Source organism: Cebus imitator, unplaced genomic scaffold (assembly GCF_001604975.1).
Source record: "Cebus imitator isolate Cc_AM_T3 unplaced genomic scaffold, Cebus_imitator-1.0 Scaffold92, whole genome shotgun sequence".
Lineage (NCBI taxonomy): Eukaryota > Metazoa > Chordata > Mammalia > Primates > Cebidae > Cebus > Cebus imitator.
Genome location: NW_016107407.1, coordinates 10,473,816 through 10,498,999, shown reverse-complemented (window position 1 = coordinate 10,498,999; position 25,184 = coordinate 10,473,816). Strand labels below are relative to the sequence as shown.

The following is a 25,184-nucleotide window of genomic DNA, read 5'->3' as shown; positions in this document are numbered from 1 at the left end:
GAGGTGTTCATAGCAGTCTCTGAGGGTTTTTTTGCATTTCTGTGGGTTTGGTGGTAATCTCCCTGATATGGGTTGGTGTCCGCAATCAAATGTCATCTTGAATTGTAAATCCCATAATTCCCACGTGTTGTGGGAAGGACCCAGTGGAAGATAACTGAATCACAGGGGTGGTTCCCCCATACTGTTCTTGTGGTAGTGAATAAGTCTCATAAGATCTGATGGTTTTTATAAGGGAAACCCCTTTTCTCTTGCCGGCCACCATATAATAAAAAATGTCAAAAACTTGACATTCTTGGCATATCCAGGCATTTCTGGCACCTTTAATCTTCCACTATGATTGTGAGGCCTCCCAGCCATGTGGAGCTGAGCCTATTAAACCTCTTTTTCTTTACCTAGCCTCAGGAATGTCTTTATCAGCACCATGAAAATGAACTAATACAGCCCCCTTTGTCATTGCTAATTGGGTTTATTTGGATCCCCTCTTTTTTCTTTATTAGTCTAACTAGTGGTCTATTTTATTAATTTTTTCAAAAAACCTACTCCTGGATTCATTGATCTTTTGAATAGTTTCTTATGTCTCAATTTCTCTCAGTTCAGCTCTGATTTTGGTTATTTCTTGTCTTTGAACTTTGGGGTTTCTTTGCTCTTGTTTTCCTAGTCTCTTTTAATAAATTATTTTTCCTAGTTATGCCATCTCTAGTTTCTTTATGTGTGATGTTAGGTTGTTAATTTGAGATCTTTTTTTGATGTGGTCAGCTAGCACTATAAATGTTCCTCTTAACACTGCTTTAGCTGTATTCCAGAGATTTTGGCATTTTGCATTTTTGTTCTTATTCATTTTAAAGAATTTCTTGATTTCTGCCTAAATTTCATTGTTTACCCAAAAGTTACTCAGAAGCTCAGAAGCAGATTGTTGTTTACTTTCCATGTAATTGTATAGACTTCAGCAATTTTCTTAGTATTAATTTCTATTTTTATTGTGCTGTGGTCCAAGGGTATGTTTGGTTTCATTTTAGTTATATTGCTTTAATTTGCTGAGGGTTGTTCTATGACTGATTCTTCAGATGATTTTAGAGTATGTGCCTTGTGCAGATGAAAAGAATGTATATTCTGTTGTTTTGGGGTGGAGAGATCTGTAGACACTGGTTCAGTCCATTTACTCAAGTGTTGAGTTCACATTCAAACATGGGTTCTTGAATATCCAGAGTTTTAAGAAATAGTTGATTAAAGATAAGAACAACCTGTTTAACTGGTAGAAGAGAAAGAGTCTGGAAGACTGTGAAATCTATTACTCTAAAGGACTTTCAAGGAGTCAAATGTTTTCTAGTTTTAAAGTTTAACTTTTTTCTATTATAAAAATACCTATTCAATTGGAAATTATAGAAAATAATAACCAAAAGAAAAATTCTAATTACCCACAATCTTAATGCTCAGAGATAATCACTGATAACATTTTGGCATATGTCTTTGTTGTAAAACATGTATGTTAAAATATTTTTCTTGTTTTCTAAGAATATATACCCAATACCCTATACTGTGGTTTGATTAATATTTCAAAGTTCTTTAAGTATCATTCGGCAGCACTATTTTTAATGGCTGCTTATTATGTACATGTATTCAAGGTTTACTAGAAATGCAGCTTTGAATTCTGATGGCTAAATTTACTTGCAAGTAGGGTAATTAACAGGTGATTTGTAAAGGTGCAGTGTAGATCCTACCTAGATTTTGCACGTAAGCCAATAAGCTAACTCTTCACTATTTTATGGATGCTGCCAGAAGACATGAGGCTCCTAAATCAGAGAGAAAGGACTTAATTATCCTAGAGCTTCAAGTCTGTCTGTGCCAGTTCCCACTTTTGCTCAAGTCCCGTGGGAGCAATGCAGAGAGCCCATAACTGATATTTACACATGAATGGGTCGTATTATAGGAGGGGAATTATGAACTCAGAGATTCACTGCTTTTACATTAAGCAGAAGGAAATCTGTTCTTTGTCTGGGGAGAGACGTTACCTCATCCCTCAAGGTTGATCGCTGCAAAACACAACCCTAGAAATGGTTCAACTGGCTAAGTTAGGGCTTGACATTCTTGGCATATCCAGCAAGACTATGATGGGAAGCTCAGGGCTCATGGCAGATTGCTTCTCCCAACAGGTCATTTTTGCTATATGACTCATTGATAGGTGCTTCTGGGCAGATTTCATCTCTTGCTGTAACTATTACTATCTTGGGGCTTTCCCCGCTTTTTAAACCAAATTGTAAGATGGAACAGTGGTCTCCAACCTTTTCGGCACCAGAGACTGGTTTTGTGGAAGACAATTTTTTCATAAACTGTGGGAGAAGAGTAATGGTTTCAGGATGAAACTGTTCCACCTCAGATCATCAGGCATTAGGATCTCATAAGGAGCATGCCACCTAGATCCCTTGCATATGCAGTTCACAATAGTGTTTGTGTTTCTGTGAGAATCGAATGCCACTACTTACCTGACAGGAAGTGAAGCTCAGGTGGTAATGCTCACTCATCTGCTGCTTACCTCCTGTTGTGCGGCCTGGTTCGTAACAGGGCATGGACTGGTCCATGGTCCAGGGCTTCAGAACCCCTGGGATAGAGCATAAGGTTGTATTTACTGTTTGGTTGACTTTATATGATTCTGCTTAAAGAATTATAATGGTATAGCTGGCAGAACAAGCAGGATTTGGGGTTGACTAGTGGGCTTTGTGTTTTCATTTATAAGATCTTTAAGAAATTGGATAACAATATAAATGCTACCTTTCCTAATTAATATTCTCTGTTGGTTAGCTCCTTTGGATATTATTTTACTCTTATGCTATCATTAAGATAGCTATGTATTTTATGCCTAGTGGTTTGGCAAAGATAAAATGAGGTAATATATGTCAAAAGTTCTTTGAAAACTGGAAAGTGCTAAACAATTGTAGGAATTTAAAATATAATGTTTACCACACAGTAGATTCAATTGTGCACAGCAGGGTTTATAGAATGTGTTTACTATGATCATTAGTCACATGACTTTTTGGTCAGTTAGTAACCATTGTTATTTCAATTGGTTTTTCACATTTTTATATGCTAATAATGACAATTTTGCATCTCTAGCAAACATGCAGAGATTACGTTTCCTGCTTTTACTTTAATTTTACCAAATGTTGCATTTAGAAATGGAAAGTTTTGAAAAAGAAAACTTTGTCTCAGTTACATCAGTGCTGTAATTGAAAGAGAAGGAGGAAAACAGGTTTTAAAAGTTGATTGACAACTAAAGAAATGATTGTATTCAAGCGGCTTTTGTAAAAGAATAAACAAAATTTGCATACTGTACATCTTATATTGGTATACATGATATTCTTCTACTAACCATCTGATCTCCAGAACCACTGTTCTCAGTATAAGACTCTTTGGTTCTGTGTGTGTGTGTGTGTGTGTGTGTGTGTGTTGAGAAGTAAAAGAACAGAAAGAAGCATTGGAACTGTGTAGCATGGTACTGGCACCAAGAATATTTAATGTTTCCTGACCACATGGTGGCCTCCACAAACACTCAAATTAGGTAGGTCCCAAACCTGCTTTCACCTGAATTAACCTGCAAGCCCATTAGAGCCTGGGTTTGGGATTATTGGAGACTATATAGGAGAGCAGGCCACTTCCTGTTTTCTTTAGGCAGTTCTCTTACTTTAATGTGTAATATGTAAATTGAATGGAATATGGTTTTCTTTCTCCTTTATTCTTCTTAATTACTATTAGATCTGTGTACCACTCTATCTCTTCCTCTTATAAGACAAACCTTTTAATGATCTGTGCCTGCTTACTGCATTGATATTCTTGAATACCCTCATCATGGCACAATGCCATATCAGAGGGCTAAAAAGAATACAGAGCAACAATGGTAATTCAATGCTCAATGCATGTTGTGTAAATAAATGAATAGGTTGTATGTTTACTTCTGTTTTTTTTTTTTTCTTGCCATTAAACCAGAATCTTTTAAATAATGATATCCTATGCCTTGCATCTACACCACCACCTAGTAAAGAGCCTTACATGTAGTGGGACACACACACACGTGCGTGCACACACACAATCTATTTTATAACTGAAAACTGTTTCAGATAAAAGAAGTGTTATTGTTGATATTATGTTTTTAGTTTAATTTTTGGCTCCAAATTCTGTCTGGTTTCTGGTGTCTTGACCTCTGGGTTTATTTACTCAATGGCTTGTGACTTAAGTTTTAGTTGTGTCAGAGGAAAAGTTAGCCTTATCCTCAAATAACCCAGATTATCTGCTTATATTTGCTAAGTAAGCAGACACCAAGTACTTTGGTACTGAGGTCATGCCTAATTGCGGTAGATTTGCTAAATATCTACTCTGTCATTAAAGCCCCGGGAGAACTGTGTTCTTGGTGCTCTTGTACTTTTTGTAGTCATAGGCTTGAGTTAAATGATAGAGATGCAGGCTGTTTTTGTGAGCAATGTTTTCTTAGTATGAGAGGCCCCAGATGAGGAAGATACCCACAGAAGACTTTAGTTAAAACTTAAGTCACTAAAATATGAATCTAGAATCTTTAGTTACCCAGTAATGAAAAGGAAATCACTTTTCTTCCATTTTCAAAAGGATATCTTTGCCTTGATCCCACCCCGTTTACAAGTAGCCTGTGAAGTGTAGTCTTCCATTCACATCCTATTTTGTGTAGAATAATTTTGATTAAGTAGTTGCTAGATGCCTCATTATTTTGTATTCTATTCACACAAATCTGCTTTAAAAGTCTCTTAATGTTGCTACATACACAATCAGTCCATTTCTCTACTGAGTTTGTTCTATGCCCCTTTATGGATGAGTGAGGATTTCTTTGAAAGAGAAACTCAAAAGCAGGATTCTGAGTCATAAGGAGGAGTAAACTCAGTTTTACTAAATACTGTTAAGATTACTTTCTAGACAGCATACATCAGTCTCCAGACCCACCAGCAGGGTTCCTATAGCCTCACATTCCTGCCATCACTTGGCATCGTACAGCTTTGTTAAAAATTTTTTGGCCAGTCTAACAAATGTGAAGTGATATTTCATTATTGTTTTAATTTGCATTCCTGATTACCAATGTGCTCAAACATCTCTTCATATGCTTGTGGGCCTGTTGAGTTTACTTTTTTGTATACTGTTTATATCCTTTGCCCACTTCCTATGATAATTCCTGTATTTTTGTTGAGTTGCAAGAAATTTTGGTGTATTCATGATACTGTATCATTGTAAGGCTTAGTCATTGCCCAATCATCTAACACATCATCTTTCAGTTAACTTTGTCCATAATGTCCTCCCTTGAAAACCAGAATTTAAAAAATTTTCCGATGTTTTTACTTAATCAAAATTTTGCCTTGTGGTTTATACTTTCGGGTTTTGTTTGTTGTCTCAGTCTGTTTTGTGCCACTATAACAGTACCTAAGACTGGATAATTTATAGTGATTAACATCATTAGACATGTATTTGGCTCACAATAAATGATTATAAATTTATTTGCGTCACAGTTCTGGAGGCCAGGAAGTCCATTGTTGGGGGGCCACACCTGGTGAGTGAGAGTCTTGTTGTGTCATCCTGTGGCAGGAGGTGAAATGGCAAGAAAAAGGGATGGGGAGAGCACATGCACAAGAGGAGGCCATATTTACTTTTATAACAAACCTGCTCCCTTAATAACCACATTAATCTATTCATGTGGGCAGAGCCCTTATAACCAATCACCTCTTAAAGGTCCCATGTCTTAACATTGTTGCACTGGGGATTAAGTTTCTAACACATGAACTCCAGGGGGTACATTCAAGTCAGAGCATTTATGAAATCTTTTAATACACTGTCACAAAAATATTCTCTTATGTTAACAACTACTGACTTTGTAGTTTTGCCTTTTGCAGTCAGGCTGTTCACATTTGGATTATACCTGTGTACATGGTATTGGGTAGGGATCCAGTGGTTACATTTATCCATTAGTGGCCCAGATTTCTAATGCTACCTTCCTTTATCATACATATAAGTGTCTTATATTCATATGTATACGGATGTCTCTGAGCTCTGTTTTGTTCCATGGCTTCCCATGTCTGCCACAATTGGGTAGTATGTCCTAACATTTGGTTGGACAAGTCCTCTTCTTTTTCACAGCTGACTTTTATCATTCTACTTAAACAAGCTATTTTTCAAAAATTCATACAGAATTTCAGTAGGTTATGAATTTTGTACTTTGATTTGATAAGAATTGTGAGAATTGACATTTGTATTACAAGAGATTATCCCCTTTCAGAGAATGGCATGTATGTCAGTGCATTTTGCACTGCTATAAAGAAATACCTCAGACTAGGTAATTTGTAAAGAAAAGAGGTTTAATTGGTTCACACTCTGCAGGCTGTACAGGAAGCATGGAAGCATCTGCTTCTAGGGAGGCTTCAGGGAGATTTTACTCATGGTGGAAGGTAAAGCATGAGCAGACATCTTACAAGGGAGGAGCAAGAGCGCAGTGCTGGGGAGGTGCTACACAATTCTCAACAACCAGAACTTGCAAGAACATACCATCACAAGAACAGCACTGAGGGGATGGTGCTAAGCCATTCATGAAGGATCCACCTCCATGATCCAGTCACCTCCCACCAGGCTCATCTCCAACATGGGGATCACAATTCAACATGATATTTGGGCAGGGACACAGATCCAAACCATATTAGTATGTGTCTCCATTTATTCAGATCATTTATTGTTAATTAATAGTTTTCAAATTTTTTCTATAGAGGTTTTGTGTATTCTTGATTAACTACGAGAGAATTTGTAGGTTTTGTTACCATTTTAAATGTTGTCTTTTTAGTTATACATTTTGTTATAGGAGGTGGTTGGTGTAGAGAAATGCTAACACCTTTTGTTCTTTGCTCTGGTATCTGGCAACCTTGCTGAACTTTCTTGATGTTCTGATATTTATCTGCTGATTTTATTGTTAAATGATCATATCATGAACAAATAATGAGAATTTAATGTCTTCACTTCCGATCTTTACATCTGATTTTTCTTTCTCCGGTATTTTTTTTTTTTTTGGTTCTTACAGAATTAATCAAGATTTCAGTACCATGTTACATAGCATCAGTGCTACAGTAAGCATTCTTGCCTTAAAGGGATTATCTTAAAAAAAATTTCTTCCTTAAGAATAGTGTTGCTAGAGATAAGCTTTACCAATTTAAGAAAGCTTCCTTGGATTTGTAGTTTGCTATTAGAATTAATTTAGCTGTTGAACTTTATAAAATGCCTTTTTAGTTTGATTAAAATAATTTTTCTCATTTCTTCTATTTTAAATTTTGTTGATACATTTTTCTGTAGGTGCTAAAACAACCATTCATTTTGATATATCTTCCACTGTATCATAACAAATAATTAATATATTTAAACATTTGTTTAGCTCATATTTCCTTTAAGACTCTTAATTCTACATGCATAGTTAAAATGTGGATGCATTTTTTTTATTGCCCTGTTGTGGTTTGGAATAAAAATCACGTAAAGCGAACTGGGTTTTTTTTTTTTTTTTTCTTTTTGTTTGTGAAAACATAAAACAGAACTGTTCCTTAAAAGTTTGGCAGAATTTGCATATAAAGCCATCTAGGCCTGAACCTTTCAGGGATGTGAATGATTTAAATTTTTTATGCTTATTGCACTATTAAAGTTTTTTTCTTACTCTTAGGGCAAACTGGCATTTTATATTGTCAATCAACTTATCCTTTTTATCCTTTTCTTTTAGTTTTTCAAAGTTTGTTAGAGAGCAATTCATCCTAATACTGCTTTTTAAAAAATTTATTCTATTTCAAGTTCTGGGTACATGTGCAGAAGGTGTAAGTTTGCTTGCATATATACACATACCATGGTGGCTTGCTGCATCTATTACCCCGTCATCTACATTAGGTATTTTTCCTAATGCTATCCCTCCCCTAGCCCCCAATCCCCCAACAGGCCCTGGTGTGTGATATTTCCCTCCCTGTGTCCATGTGTTCTCATTGTTCAACACCCGTTTATGAGTGAGAACATGCGGTGTTTAGTTTTCTGTTCTTGTGTCAATTTGCTGAGAATAATGGTTTCCAGCTTCATCCATGTCCCTGCAAAGGACATGAACTCATCCTTTCTTATGGCTGCATAGTATTCCATGGTGTATATGTGCCACATTTTCTTTATCCAGTCTATCATTGATGGGCATTTGGGTTGGTTCCAAGTCTTTGTTATTGTAAACAGTGCCACAGTAAACATACATGTGCATGTGTCTTTATAATAGAATGATTTATAATCCTTTGGGCATATACCCAGTAATGGGATTGTGGGATCAAATGGTATTTTTATTTGTAGATCCTTGAGGAATCACCACACAGTCTTCCACAACGGACGAACTAATTTACACTCCTACCAATAGTGTAAAAGCGTTCCTATTTCTCCACATCGTCTCTAGCATCTACTGTCTCCTGATTTTTTAATGATCGCCATTCTAACTGGAGTGAGATAGTATCTCAATGTGGTTTTGATTTGCATTTCTCTAATGACCAGTAATGATGAGCTTTGTTCATATGTTTGTTGGATGCATAAATGTTTTCTCTTGAAAAGTGTCTGTTTGTATCCCCTGCCTACTTTTTGATAGGGTTGTTTTTTTCTTTTAAATTTCAGTTCTTGTAGATTCTGGATATTGGCCCATTGTCAGGTGGTTAGCTTGTAAAGATTTTTTCCCATTCTGCTGGTTGCCAGTTCACTCTGATAGATTCTTTTGCTGTGCAGAAGCTCTTAAGTTTAATTAGATCTTATTTGTTTATTTTGGCTTTTGTTGCCATTGGTTTTGTTGTTTTAGTCATGAAGTCCTTGCCTATGCCTATGTCCTGAATGGCATTGCCTAGGTTTTCTTCTAGGGTTTTTATGGTGTTAAGTCTTATGTTTAAATCTTTAATCCATCTGGAGTTAATTTTTGCATAAGGTGTAAGGAAGGGATCCAGTTTCAGCTTTCTGCATATGACTAGCCAGTTTTCCCAACACTATTTATTAAATAGGAAATCCTTTCCCCACTGCTTGTTTTTGTCAGGTTTATCAAAGATCAGATAGTTGTAGATGTGTGGCAGTATTTCTGAGGCCTCTTTAACTGTTTCATTGGTCTATATCTCTGTTTTGGTACCAGTATCATGCTGTTTTGATTACTGTAGCCTTGTAGTATACTTTAAAGTCAGGTAGTGTGATGCTTCCAGCTTTTTTTTTTTTTTCTTAGGATTGTCTTGGCTATGCAGGCTGTTTTTGATTCCATATGAAGTTTAAGGTAGTTTTTTCCAATTTGGTGAAAAAAGTCAATAGTAGCTTGATGGGGATAGTATTGAATGTATAAATTACTTTGGGCAGTATGGCCATTTTCACAATATTGATTCTTCCTAACCATGAGCGTGGAATGTTTTTCCATCTGTTTGTATCCTCTCTTATTTCCTTGAGCCATCATTTGTAGTTCTCCTTGAAGAGGTTCTTCGCATCCCTTGTTGTATTCCTAGGTATTTTTTTGATTCCTTTTGCAGCAATTGTGAATGGGAGTTCGCTTGTGATTTGGCTCTCTGTTTGTCTGTTGTTGGTGTATATGAATGCTTGTGATTTTTGCACATTGATTTTGTATCCTGAGACTTTGCTGAGGTTGCTTATCAGCTTAGAAAATTTTTGGGCTAAGACGATGCAGTCTTTCTTCTAAATTTACAGTCATGTCATCTGCAAATAGAGACAATTTGACTTCCTCTTTTCCTGATTGAATACCCTTTATTTCTCTTTTCTTGCCTGATTGCCCTGACCAGAACTTCCAATACTATGTTGAATAGGAGTGGTGAGAGAGGACATCTTTGTCTTCTGCCATTTTTCAAAGGGAATGCTTCCAGTTTTTGCCTATTCAGTATGATGTTGGCTGTGGGTTTGTCATAAATAGCTCTTATAATTTTGAGATATGTTCCTTCAATACCTAGTTTATCGAGGCTTTTTAGCATAAAGGGCTGTTGAATTTTGTCGAGGGCCTTGTCTGTATCTATTGAGATAATCACGTTTTGTTTTGTTTTGTTTTTTTTTTGTCTTTGGTTCTGTTTATGTGATGGATTATGTTTATAGATTTGTGTACATTAAACCAGTCTTGCATCCTAGGGATGAAGCTGACTTGATCATGATGGATAAGCTTTTTGATGGGCTGTTGGATTTGCTTGCCAGTATTTTATTGATGATTTTCAATGTTCATCATGGATATTGGCCTGAAATTTTCTTTTTTAGTTGTGTCTCTGTCAGGTTTTGGTATCAGGATGATGTTGGTCTGATAAAATGAGTTAGGGAGGGAGGATTCCCTCTTTTCCCGTTTGGAATAGTTGCAGAAGGTATGGTACAAGCTCCTCTTTGTAACTCTAGTAGAATTTGGCTGTGAACCCATCTAGTCCTGAACTTTCTTTGGTTAGTAGGCTATTGATTGCTGTGTCAATTTCAGAACTTGTTATTGGTCTGTTCAGGGATTCAACTTCTTCCTGGTTTAGTCTTGGGAGGGTGTGTCTAGGAATTTATGCATTTCTTCTAGATTCACTGGTTTATTTACATAGAAGTGTTTGTAGTAATCTTTGATGGTAGTTTGTACTTTTGTGGAATCAGTGGTGATATCCCCTTTATCATTTTTTATTGCATCAATTTGATTCTTCTCTCTCTTTTTTTTTTTATTAGTCTGGCTAGAAGTCTGTCTGTTTTGTTGATCTTTTCAAAAAACCAGCCCCTGGATTTATTGATTTTTTTTTGAAGTGTTTGTTGTCTCTTTCTCCTTGAGTTCTGCTCTGATCTTAGTTATTTCTTGTCTTCTGCTAGCTTTTGAATTTGCTTGATCTTGTTCCTCTAGTTCTTTTAATTGTGATGTTAGGGTGTTGATTTTAGATGTTTCCTTGTTTATTTGTGGGCATTTAGTGAATTTCTGTCTTGACACTGCTTTAGACATGTCCCAGAGATTCTGGTACATTGTGTCTTCATTCTCATTGGTTTTGAAGAACATCTTTATATCTTCATTTTATTATTTATCCAATAGTCATTCAGGAGCAGGTTGCTCAGTTTCCATGCAGTTGTGCAGTTTGGAATCAGTTTCTTAATCCTGAGTTCTAATTTGATTGCACTGTGGTCTGAGAGACTGTTTCTTATAATTTCAGTTCTTTTGCATTTTCTGAGGAGTATTTTACTTCCAATTATGTGGTCAGTTTTAGAATAGGTATAATGCGGTGCTGAGAAGAATATATATTCTGTGGATTTGGGTTGGAGAGTTAGGTAGATGTTTATTAGATTCACTTAGCCCAGATCTGAGTTCAAGTCCTCAATATCCTTGTTAATTTTCTGTCTCGTTTATCTAATATTGACAGTGGAGTTTTTAAGTCTCCCACTATTATTGTGTCTGAGTCTAAGTCTCTTTGTAGGTCATTGAGAACTTCCTTTATGTATCTGGATGCTCCTATATTGGTAGCATACATATTTGAAGTAGTTAGCTCTTCTAGTTGCATTCATCCCTTTACCATTATGTAATGCCCTTCTTTGTCACTGATCTTTGTTGGTTTAAAGTCTGTTTTATCAGACACTAGGATTGTAACTCCTGCTTTTTTTGTTCTTCATTTGCTTGGTAAATCTTCCTCCATCTCTTTATTTTGAGCCTATGTCTATCTTTGCATGTGAGATGGGTCTCCTGAATACAGCACACCAATGGATCTTGACTCTCTATCCAATTTGCCAATCTATGTATTTTGATTGGGCATTTAGCCCATTTATATTTAAGGTTAATATTGTTATGTGTGAATTTGATGCTGTCATTTTGATGCTAGCTGGTTGTTTTTCCCATTAGTTGATGCAGTTTCTTCACAGTATTGATGGTCTTTACAATTTGGTATGTTTTTTTGATGGTCTACAATTTGGGCTAAGCAGTGGCTGGTACTGGTTGTTGCTTTCCATGTTCAGTGCTTCCTTCAGGAGCTCTGGTAAGGCATGCCTGGTGGCGACAAAATCTCTCAGCAGTTGCTTGTCTGTAAATGATTTTATTTATCCTTTGCTTATGCAGCTTAGTTTGGCTGGATATGAAATTCTGGGTTGAAAATTCTTTAAGAATGTTGAATATTGGCCCCCATTCTCTTCTGGCTTGTAGGGTTTCTGCTGAGAGATCCGCTATGAGTCTGACAGGCTTCCCTTTGTGGGTAACCTGATTTTTCTCTCTGGCTGCCCTTCATTTCCACCCTGGTGAATCTGATGATTATGTGCTTTGGGGTTGCTCTTCTCGAGGAATATCTTGGTGGTGTTCTTTGTATTTACTGAATTTGAATGTTGGCCTGCCTTGCTAGGTTGGGGAAGTTCTCCTGGATGATATCCTGAAGAATGTTTCCCAACTTGGTTTCATTCTCCCATCACTTTCAGGTATACCGATCAAACATAGATTTGGTCTTTTCACATAATCCCATATTTCTGAGGCTTTATTAATCTCGTTTCACTCTTTTTTCTCTAATCTTGCTGCCTTGCTTTATTTCATTGAGTTGGATTTTCGATCTCTGATATTTTTTTCTGCTTGATTGATTCAGCCATTGAAACTTGTGTATGCTTCACAAAGTTCTCCTGGTGTGGTTTTCAGCTCCATCAACTTGTTCATGTTATTCTCTATGCTGGTTATTCTAGTTAGCATTTTGGCTAACCTTTTTTCAAGTTTGTTAGTTTCCTTGCACTGGGTTAGAACATGCTCCTTTAACTTGGAGAAGTTTGTTATTACTCACTTTCTGAAGTCTGCTTCTGTCATTTCAGCAAACTCATTCTCCATCCAGTTTTGTTTGCTGGTGAGGAGCTGTGATCCCTTGAAGGAGAAGAGGCATTCTGGTTTTTGGTGATTTCAGCCTTTTTGCATTGGTTCGTTCCAATCTTTGTGGATTTTACCTACCTTTTGTCTTTGAAGTTGGTGACTTTTGGATGGGGTCTCTGAGTGGACATCCTTTCTGTTGATGTTGAAGCTATTTCTTTCTGTTTGTTAGTTTTCCTGGTCCCTCTGCTGCAGGTCTGCTAGAGTTTGCTGAAGGTCCACTCCAGACACTGCTTGCCTGGGAATCACCTGTGGGGGCTGCAGAATAGCAAAGATTGCTGCTTGGTCCTTCCACTGGTAGCTTTGTCCCAGAAGGGTATCCTCCAGATGTCAGCCAGAGCTCTCCTGTATGAGATGTCTCCTAGTAAGGATAAACAGGGGTCAGGAAGCCACTTGAGGAGGCAGCCTGTCCCTTATCAGAGCTTGAGCTCTGTGCTGGGAGATCTGTTGCTCCCTTCAGAGCTGCCAGGCAGGGGCATTTAGGTCTGCTGAAGTGGAACCCACAACTGCCCCTTTTCCCAGGTGCTGTGTCCCAGGAAGGTAGGGGCTTTATTTATAAGTCTCTGATGAGCTGCCACCTTTTTTCAGAGATGCCCTGTTTAGCAAGAAGGGAATCTAGTTGATAGTCTGCCTGCAGAGGCCTTTCTGAGCTGCCGTGGGCTCCGCCCAGTTGCTGTGTAAACTTCCAGGTGACTGTTACACAGGCTAGGTTAAAACTGCCTACCTGAGCCCCAGCAATGGTGGATGCCCCTCCTGCCACTGAGCTTGGACCTTTCCCAGGTCCAGCTCAGACTGCTGTGTTGGCTATAAAAATTTCAAACCAGTGGATCTTAACCTGCTGGTCTTCGTAGGGGTAGAACCTTCTGAGCCAGATCACTTGGCTTCCTGGCTTCAGCCCCCTTTTTCAGGAGAATGAGTGGTTCTGTCTTGCTGGCATTCCAGGTGCTGCTGGGGTATGTGAGAGAAAAAAAAATGTTGCGGCTAAGATGGTCACCCAGTTTGTGCTGGAAACCTGGGGTGCTGGTGTTGTAGGCACCGGAGGGAATCTCCTGGTCTGCGGGTTGTGAAGATCCTAGGAAAAGCACAGTATCTGAGCCAGAGTGCCAGGGTGTCTGGAAAAGTCCCTAATGGCTTCCCTTGTCTAGGAGAGGGAGTTCTCCGGCCCCTTGCACTTCCTGTGTGAGGCGACACCCCACCCTGCTTTGGCTCGCCCTCCTTGGGTTGTACCTACTATCTAACCATTCCCAACGAGATAATCCTAGTACCTTGGTTGGAAATGTGGAGATCACTCGCCTTCTGGATTGCTCTCACTGGGAACTGTGGACCGGAGCTGTTCCTGTTCAGCTATCTTGGCAGAAGTCTCTATTAAAACATTTTTTTTGAGATGGAGTCTTACTCTGTTGCCAGGCTGGAGTGCAGTGGCGCAATCTTGGCTCTTTGCAACCTCCACCTCCTGGGTTCAAGGGATTCTCCTGCGTCAGCTTCTGGAGTAGCTGGGACTACAGACATGCACCACCATGCCTGGCTAATTTTCTATATTTTATTAGAGACAGGGTTTCACCATGGCCAGGATGGTCTCGATCTCTTGACCTTGTGATCCGCCCAACTTGGCCTCCCAAAGTGCTGGGGTTATAGGCATGAGTCACCATGCCCAGGTCTATTAAATTTCTTAACCCGTGAAAGAGGAAGGCTTCAAGCAAGGCAGTGGCCAAGTATATGGAAGAGAGGGGTCAAGATGCAAGCAGCACATAGGAAGTCCAACCTATGGCACTTGGCCATTGCTTTGACTTGGAAAGGCCCATTCACAGAGGAAGACCAGCAGGGAAATCATGCTTGATGGGCTGAATCCCCCTTCAGAGATTTTGTCCTACTGATGAACAAATAGAGGAAAATGGTGATCTGCAGTGTAGTTGAGCACCTGTTTGGGGGATCCTATTTGCTGTATTTTCCATTCTTTGGAGGCCCCTCACAGGCTTTTTTTCACTCTGGCTTTCTGGTCCCAAGGCCATGAAACAGCAACCGGCCAGCAATGGGCTTTCTTCTTCTCGGAATTTCCCAGCTGCACCTGTGGGAGCAGCACTTCTGCCCCAGAGGTGCCCACTCAGGGGAGGCAGGTGTGGTGGGGGCTCTCGCCAGGCCTGGTCTGCGACATGACACGTGGTTCCTTAGGTGTTCAGTCTCTGCGTCCCTCTCAGCAGGATGCTCTTCCTCACAAAGAGATGGTTTTCTTTGCATTATATCACCCAGACCTGCACTTGCCCCAATATGAAGTCTACAGCGCCTTCCCAAGGGTTTTGTTAAGCCTCTGCGCACCCAGGCTGAGGCTCTAATGAAGAAGCCTCAGTGTTGATTTCCCAGCTGGGAAACCCAGCTCATTATCTTTTGTGGTTTTTTGCAAGCCTAGAATGCTTCACAAGCCGGGCTTGAGTCTGTGGTGACTTTTTAGTTTCCATGTATGAACTTGCAGTGAAGGGTGAAAGCTTTCAGACAATTGACCTGCCTTTTTCTGAAGTCAGTTTTCTCCAGGGAAGGAAATGACCACAGTAGTTGCAGCCTTTTATTTTCCAAGTTAGCCAGTTTTCTGGTAAGCTGGAAGATTTCGAGATTTCAACTGTCTGGGAACTGGACTGCCATGGCAGCAGGATTATTGAGGAAAAACTTGACCTCATTATTACTAACAACTGTGAAACAAGTAGAAATGCATATTGATTAGTTTGCCAGTTACAAATACTTTATAAATAAGATATTCAAGAAAGAAAACCAAAATATAGTGGGTGACAGTAGTCCAGTGAGAAATTTCATGATACTGGTGATTTAGAGTGTGCTTATAAACCTTCTGTAATTATACCTTGAACTTTGTTGAGTCAGAAATCTCTCCTCAGTGAGGCTTATCCTGGCCAACCTTTAAAAAATTTTGAAATCTTTCTATTCTATGCCCTCAATCTGCTTGAGGTTTTTTCCCCACAGAAGTTATTTATTTATTTTTGTAAAATATATAGTAATACATACTGTAAATATAGTATAATTTAGTCATTTGTTTTACCTATTTGCTGTTCCACACTAGAATTAAGCTCTAGGAAGGCAGGATTTTATGTTCCTACTTACTAATGCATTTCAAAGGCCAAGAACAATTCTGGCACATAGTAGGCACTCAGTGAGTGGGCTTACATGATTGGATTAACCTTTGTGGAACATAGTTTGAAAGGTCTAGTAGTGAAAGCAGTCAGTAAGTCAATGAATGGTTATTGAATCCCTACTTTACTCCAAATGATAGCTTTCCAAATCCTCCAGAATTTAATATCCATTGTCCATTTAATACTTTAGTTATTTTCAAAATGTCCTATGCCTTTTAGTGTTCCTTAGGGGTGGGTTTGCCTTTCTGTCCTGCATAGTATATCTTACTGTGATATGCACATACCAGACAATAAATATTTGTTGAAAGAGGAAAGGAGTGAACTGGTTTAAGGCATTGGGTTACTCGGGAATCCATTTATCACATAAACATTCGTTTTATCGCATTATGGTCTACAACAGTAGTATTTTGCAAAATGGGTTTATTCTGAAAGATCTGCATGTTTTATATAATTTTGGGGTGTTCATTTCAGTGATAATCTAGAAAATCAACTCAAACATGTTCTGGATTATCTGAATAAACCAAATACTGCAGGAGGTTTTAACGTCCTTATTTATTTCTGTGTCTTTTGAGCATGTTAACACTAGATAACGTAGTACTTCTCTCACAGGTAAGGAAAAGAACAGAGGCAGACTGGAAAAGGAAATGATTTATTCACCCCAGAGGAAGCCCAAATGGCATTAAGCCATTCTGTTAGAATGCTTTACAGTCGTTTAAAAGGAGAAAAGAGATTAGAGAAGTGAGTCAGAAGATGTGCGGCAAAATAGGATTGCTGAACTAGTAGTCAGTACTATATTCCTGTTACAAGAGGTGATTTTGTTTTGGCAAGCGTAATGTTTTGTTTTCTTAAATTAATATTTTAAATTTAGTTTTTGTTGGTCTTACAGTTTTGTTTGCATTTATTTTGTAATTCTGTGGGATTGTTTGTAGCTACAAGAACTATAAAATCAGGAATTTGAGCCTACTTTTATGTTTTATATATGTGCAGGATATCGTAATGAAATTTGTTTAAATTGTAGTTTTTAGTGGGATATTTACACTTAAGTTTATGAAAAACTACATTATAAAGCTTTAGGGCCCAGGATGCAGAATACTTATTTCCATAAAGTCCAGGCGTGATAGTTCAGCGCTGGACAGATATTTCTGCAGCAAGTGCTGCTAGTGGTTTGGTGGTGGTGAAAAATAGAAAAAAGGAATCTTAGGAAAATAGATAGAGAAGATTGGTTGGAGAAAGTGGAGAAATTTTAGACCAACTTGGAGCTTTCTTTGCCATTTAGCTTTTGACTGGCTCTGAATTTGTGAGTTGTCTTTCTTAGTGACACTTCTCAAATGGCTAAGTGAAATGCAGTCTCTTCATTTCCATATTTAAAAGAAAAAAATTGCAGTCAGCATTTGTGTAGTGATCCAAATCTCTATGTTTAATGTAGAACACTGGGAGACCTAAAGAGCTGTTTAGAGTTATTAGAATGGGAGATCAGAGGACGGAGATGCTTGTTTTCTGATACTGTTCTCCCTACTCCCCAATCTTCCTAGCCCTACAATGGGAAATAGGAGTAGAAGGAAATGAAGTGAAGGGTTTATTTTGATATACTTTACTAGAAGGGGTTCTGAGAGCAAATGTTACTTCAGAGTCACAATTTATACTGTGTCTAGAGCAGTATTGTCCTGGAGTTCAGGCAATCAACACACATTCACTGTGCACCTATTACGTACCAGGCATTATATAAGGAAGTGAAGACAGCTCCTTGCCTTAGGACTTAAAACCAACACTTAATGATTTTCTACTGCTGTGTGTCTTCTCTTGGTTTACTTTGGTTGAACATGAGTGGGCAATTTGACAATTTTTTGGTGTGTTCTTTATGGTAATTTGTCTAATTTCAAGGATAAAATACAGAGAAATAATAAATGTTCCGATTAATTTATTCTATTCTTTTCTGTTTCTAGGGGTGTCATGAAAGTTGACATAAATCTTCAGAAAGTGGACATTGACCAATGCTCAAGTGATGGCTGGTTTTCAGGAACTCATAAATGCCACCTCAACAACTCAGAGGTAAGAAGATGAAAATAAAATCCTCTGAAATGAGAAACTCAGAAATGCATTGTTTTGAATATGTTATATTTGTGTGGGTCAATAAGAGGCATCTTACTTGGGGAAAAAAAATCTGTGTAGGTCTCAGTGCTGCCAAATGAACTGAAATAGGAGTAGAAAATAAAATTGGTGTAAAATAGCTGTTCATTTGGGGACTGAAAGAAGGCCAATACTAGGGTTACTCTGAAGTTTGACTTTAGTCAAAGCCTGGCCCTATTCTTCAAAATGGGCTGGACATTTAAAATAGTCACGAGATGAGAAAACAGTGCCAGGAAGGGTTAGCCAAATTACGCCTGTTTTTATGGAATATGATGCTTATTAAAATATTGGTGGTATTTATTCAGACACACTGCTATCTGCTAGAAGAGCACTAGAGAAGGTATAGTGGGGCAATTTTGAAAACAAGTAGCAAACAGTGTACAGTGTCTTAGAAAGGAGTTGTGTATTTGTGTGTGTGTATTTGTTCAGTTTTTAGTCTCTATCCTTGCTTGATTTGATGATACTCTGGCTGATAGGAAACAGACATGGAGATCATGCTTCTGGAAATAAGACTATCTCTTGTCTTTTGCAATTCCAGAGAAGAAATATGATGACATACTAGTGATTTCATTTTTAGTAGTCCATATCCAAGGTACTCAAACTATGACAAGAACATACAATAAAGTTACTGATCTTAAATACTTGTGCTATCCCAACATCGATCCATGAGTCTGTGAGGAAAGTCAGCTTGCTTTATTTAAAATAGAGGGGATATTTCCACAAATGTAGTAATTTACGTCTTTAATTTGAATTTTGCCATTTGTGAAAGGCAATTGTACATAGTGTAACTTTAAAGAAGGAATTTTAAATTAGAAGGAAATTTAACAATAAGCAGTTATTTGTGCCATTACACAAAAAAATGCACAGACAGGTACACAGGTATTGATGCATGCATATACATGTTTATATGCCCATAGAATGTTTACCATGTGTACACCCATAACGCATACTTCAGCCACACACAAACCACATACCGCTGCACTCCCACACTCCCAAATATCTTTTCAGTGTTTACCACATCTGCCATACATTCCACACACTCTTTAATCTCGCCACTATACTTTCCATAACATCCCTCAATCCTCTTGCCACCTAACCTGTAAGAAGCTCCCATAATGCCCCACATCCCTCAAACTCTATCACATCTCTCCACCACATCCTGATGATCCCCTACTTCATTAATACCTTCCCACCACTGCCCCCATTCCCACACATCCCCACATCTCCATACACCTCTGCAGACTACCATCCACAGTTGCCTCTCACTACCCCTCCACCTCACTCGATTGTGACCCAATGATGGATGTTAGTGCTTCTGCCTTGCTAACTCACAAAAATTGAGCTCTTCTTTTTGTCTCCTTTAATTGCTCTTATGATTTTGAACATTTCTGAGCCTCCACTTTGGATGGTTCTGGCATTTCTAAGATAGGAATTTCAGTCACTTGGCTTGATGAATATCTTTAGCCTGATTATTATCTCCATGCCAAAGTCTAGAGCAATACTGTTTTGTTAAGAGCAGATAGCCACTTAGCGTTGTTTTTAGCCAGAATGGACTTTCTTCTGCATGTGTGTCATATTGTGGATATTGATCTGTGTGTGTTCATTTCTGTATAGCCTTGTGTTGGTGGTGCTACTGGGTGGTTCAATAAGCAGTCTGCCTAGAAACAAGGAGATACTTACTTTTAAGTTTGTTACAGTTGCTGCTTGCCTCTAATAATCATGATGTGGTTTTGTGTCCTTAGAGTACATCTGTTTATTTGATTAGATGGTCATAGTGTAAGAACCTCATTCTCCTTTTGGAAGATTGATTTATTTTCATTCTATCAGGATTATTCATTTTCTGGGTTTTGTGTCTTTTTAAAACTTTGAAATAAACTAGGTTATTTTAAGATAAAATATTATCCTCTATTCTGATTAACAAAGATTAGGTTGAAATGTATGACTTTTGGGATTATATATGGGAGCATTATATTTATTAAATTCCTACTTTAAAAAGTGGAAAAAATACTCTACAGTTTCATTTGAAAACTTACTTTTGATCACTGAGCCTCTTTCTGTATTACCAAAACAGATCCCTATAGAGTGTATGTTCAACTTGCACTCTGTGTCAGTCTCGCCCAGGCACTGGAGTTGGGAGTAAAGAATCTTTGTGTCATGGGCTGTGCTCAGGAGGCCCTCATGGGGGTAGTTTTCCTTGCACAGGTCTGTCCTGGAACTCTTCACACATTTTATTGGGCTTCTCTAAGGTCATATAGTTTGTGCTGGTCACTCTAGGCACCTGCAACAGCCCGAAACCACATCCTCAGTGTAGTTACTAGGAATAGTCTTTCAATTCCTTTCTCAAACGGATGTGAGTTAGACATTAGAAGCTGGCTTCTCTGGAGGTTTTTACTGCTTGGGAAAACAGAAGGAAAAATCTCTTGCTTGTGGCATTTTTCATGTGTTCTGGTTCTACTTTATTCTTTGTAACACCCCCCGACCCCCGCCATCGTTACCACCCCAGGATTGCTGTGTAAACTGGCTTATTTTGGGAAGCGTTTAACATGATCCACATTTGTAGGATGTAGGGTCCTGTCTTTATTAATGTCCATCTCATTAGAAATAAAGACACTCATCTTGGTTTAGAGTGGGTTTTATCTTGCTAATGTTTAATATTCTTCTCTTGTAAGCAATAGACAAAGTTACAAATTTCGAAGTTATAAGTGAGGCAAACTTTTCACTGTAAAAATTTTTCTAGCAATGTTGGAAAACTTTCCAGCCTCTAGGGTATGTACAACCAGAATATCAGGTCTGACATTGGAAATAGGTAATATGGAGCCAATGACAAATCCTCAGGAGGGTTTTAGAAAGAAATGAAATGGTTCATGAAGAAAATACTTTCTCAATGAGTTTAGGTCTTTACAAGGTCTAAGAGGCCACTAAACATTTTTTGAAGGACATGTCTTTGTAAGTGACCTAGATTACTGCAAAATGGATTTGGTCAGTTTTCATTATCCATTTAAAAGCTTCTTGACATTTTTGTATCAATGTTTGAGTATGTAAAATCCTTTCCTACAGAACAGTTGAAATGTAAAATTAATTGGTATTAATTTTTGTTTTAAAGATTTTCTTTTGTTTTGTTCCCACTATAAGAAGTTTAAAAAACCATTGTTTGAAATAGGAAATATTCAGACAGTATCCTGAAAACTTTGTGATTATATTCCATTAGTAAATATCTCTTAAACCTCAGTCCATCTTACATATATATTTTACATTTAGAAAGTATATACATCTTAAGTTATATTTTTATATTAAATATATTATAAATCAGAAAACTTAAGATTGAAATGAAGATGAAATCATTTTGATGTAAATTATATTTGTTAAAATAATTACATTTTTATAGCAATATAATTGATTTATAATTTTAATAAATTTTTTAGTGATTATGTCATAATTTTTGGAGATCTTAGTTTAATATTTGGTAATGCAATGATTCAGAGGTCTCTAAGTTCACTTTATTTTTATACTTAGTTTTAATATCTGTCGTGGTTGAAAGATTCCTTACGAGGATATATCAGTCCAAATTGAAGAAACACATTGTCAACTCTGTTTGCTAAATTGTGATGTTCATTTTCTAGTTCTAGCTACCAATTTTAGCAGAGGTTTTATTTGCAGAGATACAGTTGGCAATTGTTCATCTTACCTTATGTCAATTGGTCCTTGCAAACTAATTCAAAATCTGGTCATTTTAATATTTTAAAGGAATAGGTTAAAAACCCATTGAATCTCTTCATGTAAAATATATTAAAGCAGACTAGGACATTTTACTTCTACGTTTAAACTGTAGAGGTATGTGAATATAGCTTTTGGCAACAAAAACCACTTAACACTAAAAACATTTTCAAATATCCATTTTCCAAGTGTTTACTTGAGAAGACCTTCTCATGGATTGTTGCCATGGCTTGAAGGAATGGCTTATTTATTTATTTATTTTTAAAATACCTGTTTCATAGACACTATTGGCAACCAACCACTTGCCATTCCAGAACGGATCTGCAAATTTGGAACATTTGCTTTTTTTGTAAAGAGCAATGTATAACCAATCTTCAACCTCAGAAGTGAGCAGTTCATTTTGAGATAATCAGAGAATCTTTATGGGGGAAGATTTTGTGTGTCGCGCACCATCTCATGAAGAATCATAAATATTTTACACTTTAAAATAATATACTCTACAAATTCATCTAAATGTCCAAATATAAAGGCAATAAAGGGAAAATTGAAGCAAATGAAGGAACCTAGTGACCATTGTCAATGTGTTTCTGTCTTGAAATGCGCAGTTTTCCTTCAGGATGTCTCCAGTGCCTTCTCAGATTAGTGATCATAGGAAGTGTATGACTGAGGGCATTAATATTACTCTAAGTCCTAAATATAACAAGGCTTAACAGCTGATATTTCTTTTGTTAAAACGTTAAATGTAAACAGAAGTTCTAGTATTTTCTTATTGCATTCCAATTAAAGTCATGTTTATTCTGTTTTGGAGAACACTTTTTGAAGATGTCAGATTCACTGGAGTGGTTGTGTTATCACCTCAGTCACTGGTCTTCTATTGCTCTAAGTTTCCTTTATATCCTCTTTTCTATGGAATGTATTGGGTGAAAATCTATTTGTACCTCTTCACTACTCCATTAGATGTAAGTTTAATGAATCTCTAAAGATAAATTTTAAAGAAGGTTAAAAAGGTAAGAAGTCTCATCATTTGGTATATGAGAAGAGGAATAGAATGTCAAGACTCAAAGAAAGCAGGAAAACCCTCATGTTAAAATGTAACTTACTCATTTGGCGACAGCAGGGTTTAGAGTACTTTTCTAGAGAGCTTTCATTTAATTTAACTTTTCATTTAGTAAATCACTTAAAAATAGCTATGTTAGTTTCACCTTGTGGCTGCTATCTCACCATTGTTCTTTTCTCCAGAAAATTTCTGTTTAACAAATGTTATTGTTCACCTATCTCCAGAGCCATGCTGTCTAGTATGATAGCCACTAGCCACATGTTGCTTTTGAAGTTTAAATCAATTAAAATTAAACAAAATTAAAGAAAGTTTCTGGCCTCACTAACCTGATTTCAAACATTTGATAGCCCATGTAGCTAGTGGCTGCCATGTTGAAAAGTGCAGTGGACAGCTCCGCTCCAGGATACAGTCTAGCTTGTAGTGTAATCAAGCCACATAGGTTTTTAAAAACTTTCAAATCCCTGACTTTCCTTGTACACTTGAGTCAGTAACTTTGCCTTAAAATTCACTGAGGGACATTTAAGGACAAACTTGAAATGAATTTTGGCTTATGCAATCTTCTAATGATCTACTATATTAGTGCAATTGAAACTAAGTAATGAGAATGTTGCAAACTATTTTAATGCCATTATTTCACACTGGAAACTAACAGCCTTTCAGTAAGTGAGGAGTAAGCGCCAGTAGTCATTGTGGATATTTACATTTTAATTGTATTTGTAGCACAACTTCTCTTTTTTCTTATTACTAGTATGAAATGTGGTTATTCAAAGTCACACCCTTCTTTTGGAACGTGGGACAATGATCAGGTGTTCATTTGTGTGTAGCACAGAACCTGACACCACTGAATTAATGGAGACAATTTGTTGTTGTTAGTTGGCCTCCCTATAATACATGGCCATTGTTTTTGACCAATTGCCCAAAATAAAATTAATTTTTTTAGTAGTAGTTGCCTTTCAGGTATTTGAAAAATGCTGTTAGCTACCTTCTAAGTCTTCTTTTTCTAAGCTAATTCTCTGTTTCAGTCACATATCCTTGCTTTACCAGGCTAGGCCATACCACCACTATCTGGACCCTCATTTGTTTTTGGAATTCTAAAGCCATTCTTGTGTGATTTTGTTACAGTCTTTCTTTTTAAAATTAAGAGAAACCAATAATAGTTTTCTGAGTTTTCCACTATGCTCTCGAGGGTTATTTGGAACACAGATTCTAGAATTGTTTCAAAGCTAGGGTTAGAAATCACTGTGCCAAAAAATACTGACCTGGGGGCCTAATAAATCAGTTAAGGGAAGGCTGACTGTTTCCAGCAACTGAGCCAAGAGTTCACCAGTGGCTATCACCATCTTGTGGCTGGGGGAAAGAGAGAGAAGATCTGTTTCTCAGGAAACTAAGTGACATTAAACTATTTCCTTGTTGTCTAGACATCTCTTTTACTATTAGAACACAATGCGTCTTTCCTTATGTACAGTTGCAAGCTCTTTGTGTGTTGTAGTCTGTGCTGTATTAAAAACTAAACTGCTGTTTCCATCACTGTCTCATGCAACCCAATTCTGACTTTAATCGCGTGTAATTAGGTGTAATAGGCTTCTCTCTTTGAGGCCACTTTAAAAGTTTACTGAACTATTATTATTAGTAATTCTTATTATGGCTAATAAATCTATGCTATCTTTTCCATGGGATACCTTTTATAGCATTCATTGTTTTAGGTCCTAGGGATACAGTGGTAAATAAGACAGAGGAAATTTATAAGTTGAAAGAAATCATTGCATTCTAGAGGCAACCAGAGGACTTAGAAATATAGCAATTGACTTTAACTTTTTTATGTACTAAATTTTCTAGGTGGTATGTACTAAAATATCATATATTAATTTCTGAGACACAAGACTTATAAAAGAGAAGTCTTCACACATATTTAAGAAGTACAGGAATTTACTTATGGGATGGGTAAGCAATAAAAAATTGTACTCAGTGTTGATGAAGATATTATCATGTGTCATTGGTAGGATTGTAAATTGTTATAAAAATTTTTGACAATATGGTAAAAATATATCATTGTTAAAAATGCACTCTTCTTTGTTCTACCTGTTTTTTCCCTACCTCTACTTTAAATACTTTATCTAAGCCTTGGGAACATAGCGAGACCCTGTCTCTACAAAAACATTTTAAGAATTAGCAAGGCTTGGCGGCACATGCCTTTAGTTCTAGCTGCTCAGCAGGCTGAGGCTGTTGGATCTTTTGAGCCCAGAAGTTTGAGGCTACAGTGAGCTGTGATTGTGTCTCTGCACTCCAGCCTGGGCAACAGAGTGAG

At 37.4% G+C, this 25,184-nt stretch overlaps 1 protein-coding gene across 1 annotated transcript in view; it reads left to right on the top strand.

Annotated features, from left to right (window-relative positions):
* GPR158 (G protein-coupled receptor 158) overlaps positions 1 to 25,184 on the top strand; it is a 403,189-nt gene that overhangs the window by 22,224 nt on the left and 355,781 nt on the right. Inside the window, exon 2 of the mRNA XM_017535520.2 lies at positions 17,925 to 18,030. Within this exon, the coding sequence (XP_017391009.1) occupies positions 17,925 to 18,030 (106 nt within the window). The remainder of the gene's footprint in view (positions 1 to 17,924; positions 18,031 to 25,184) is intronic.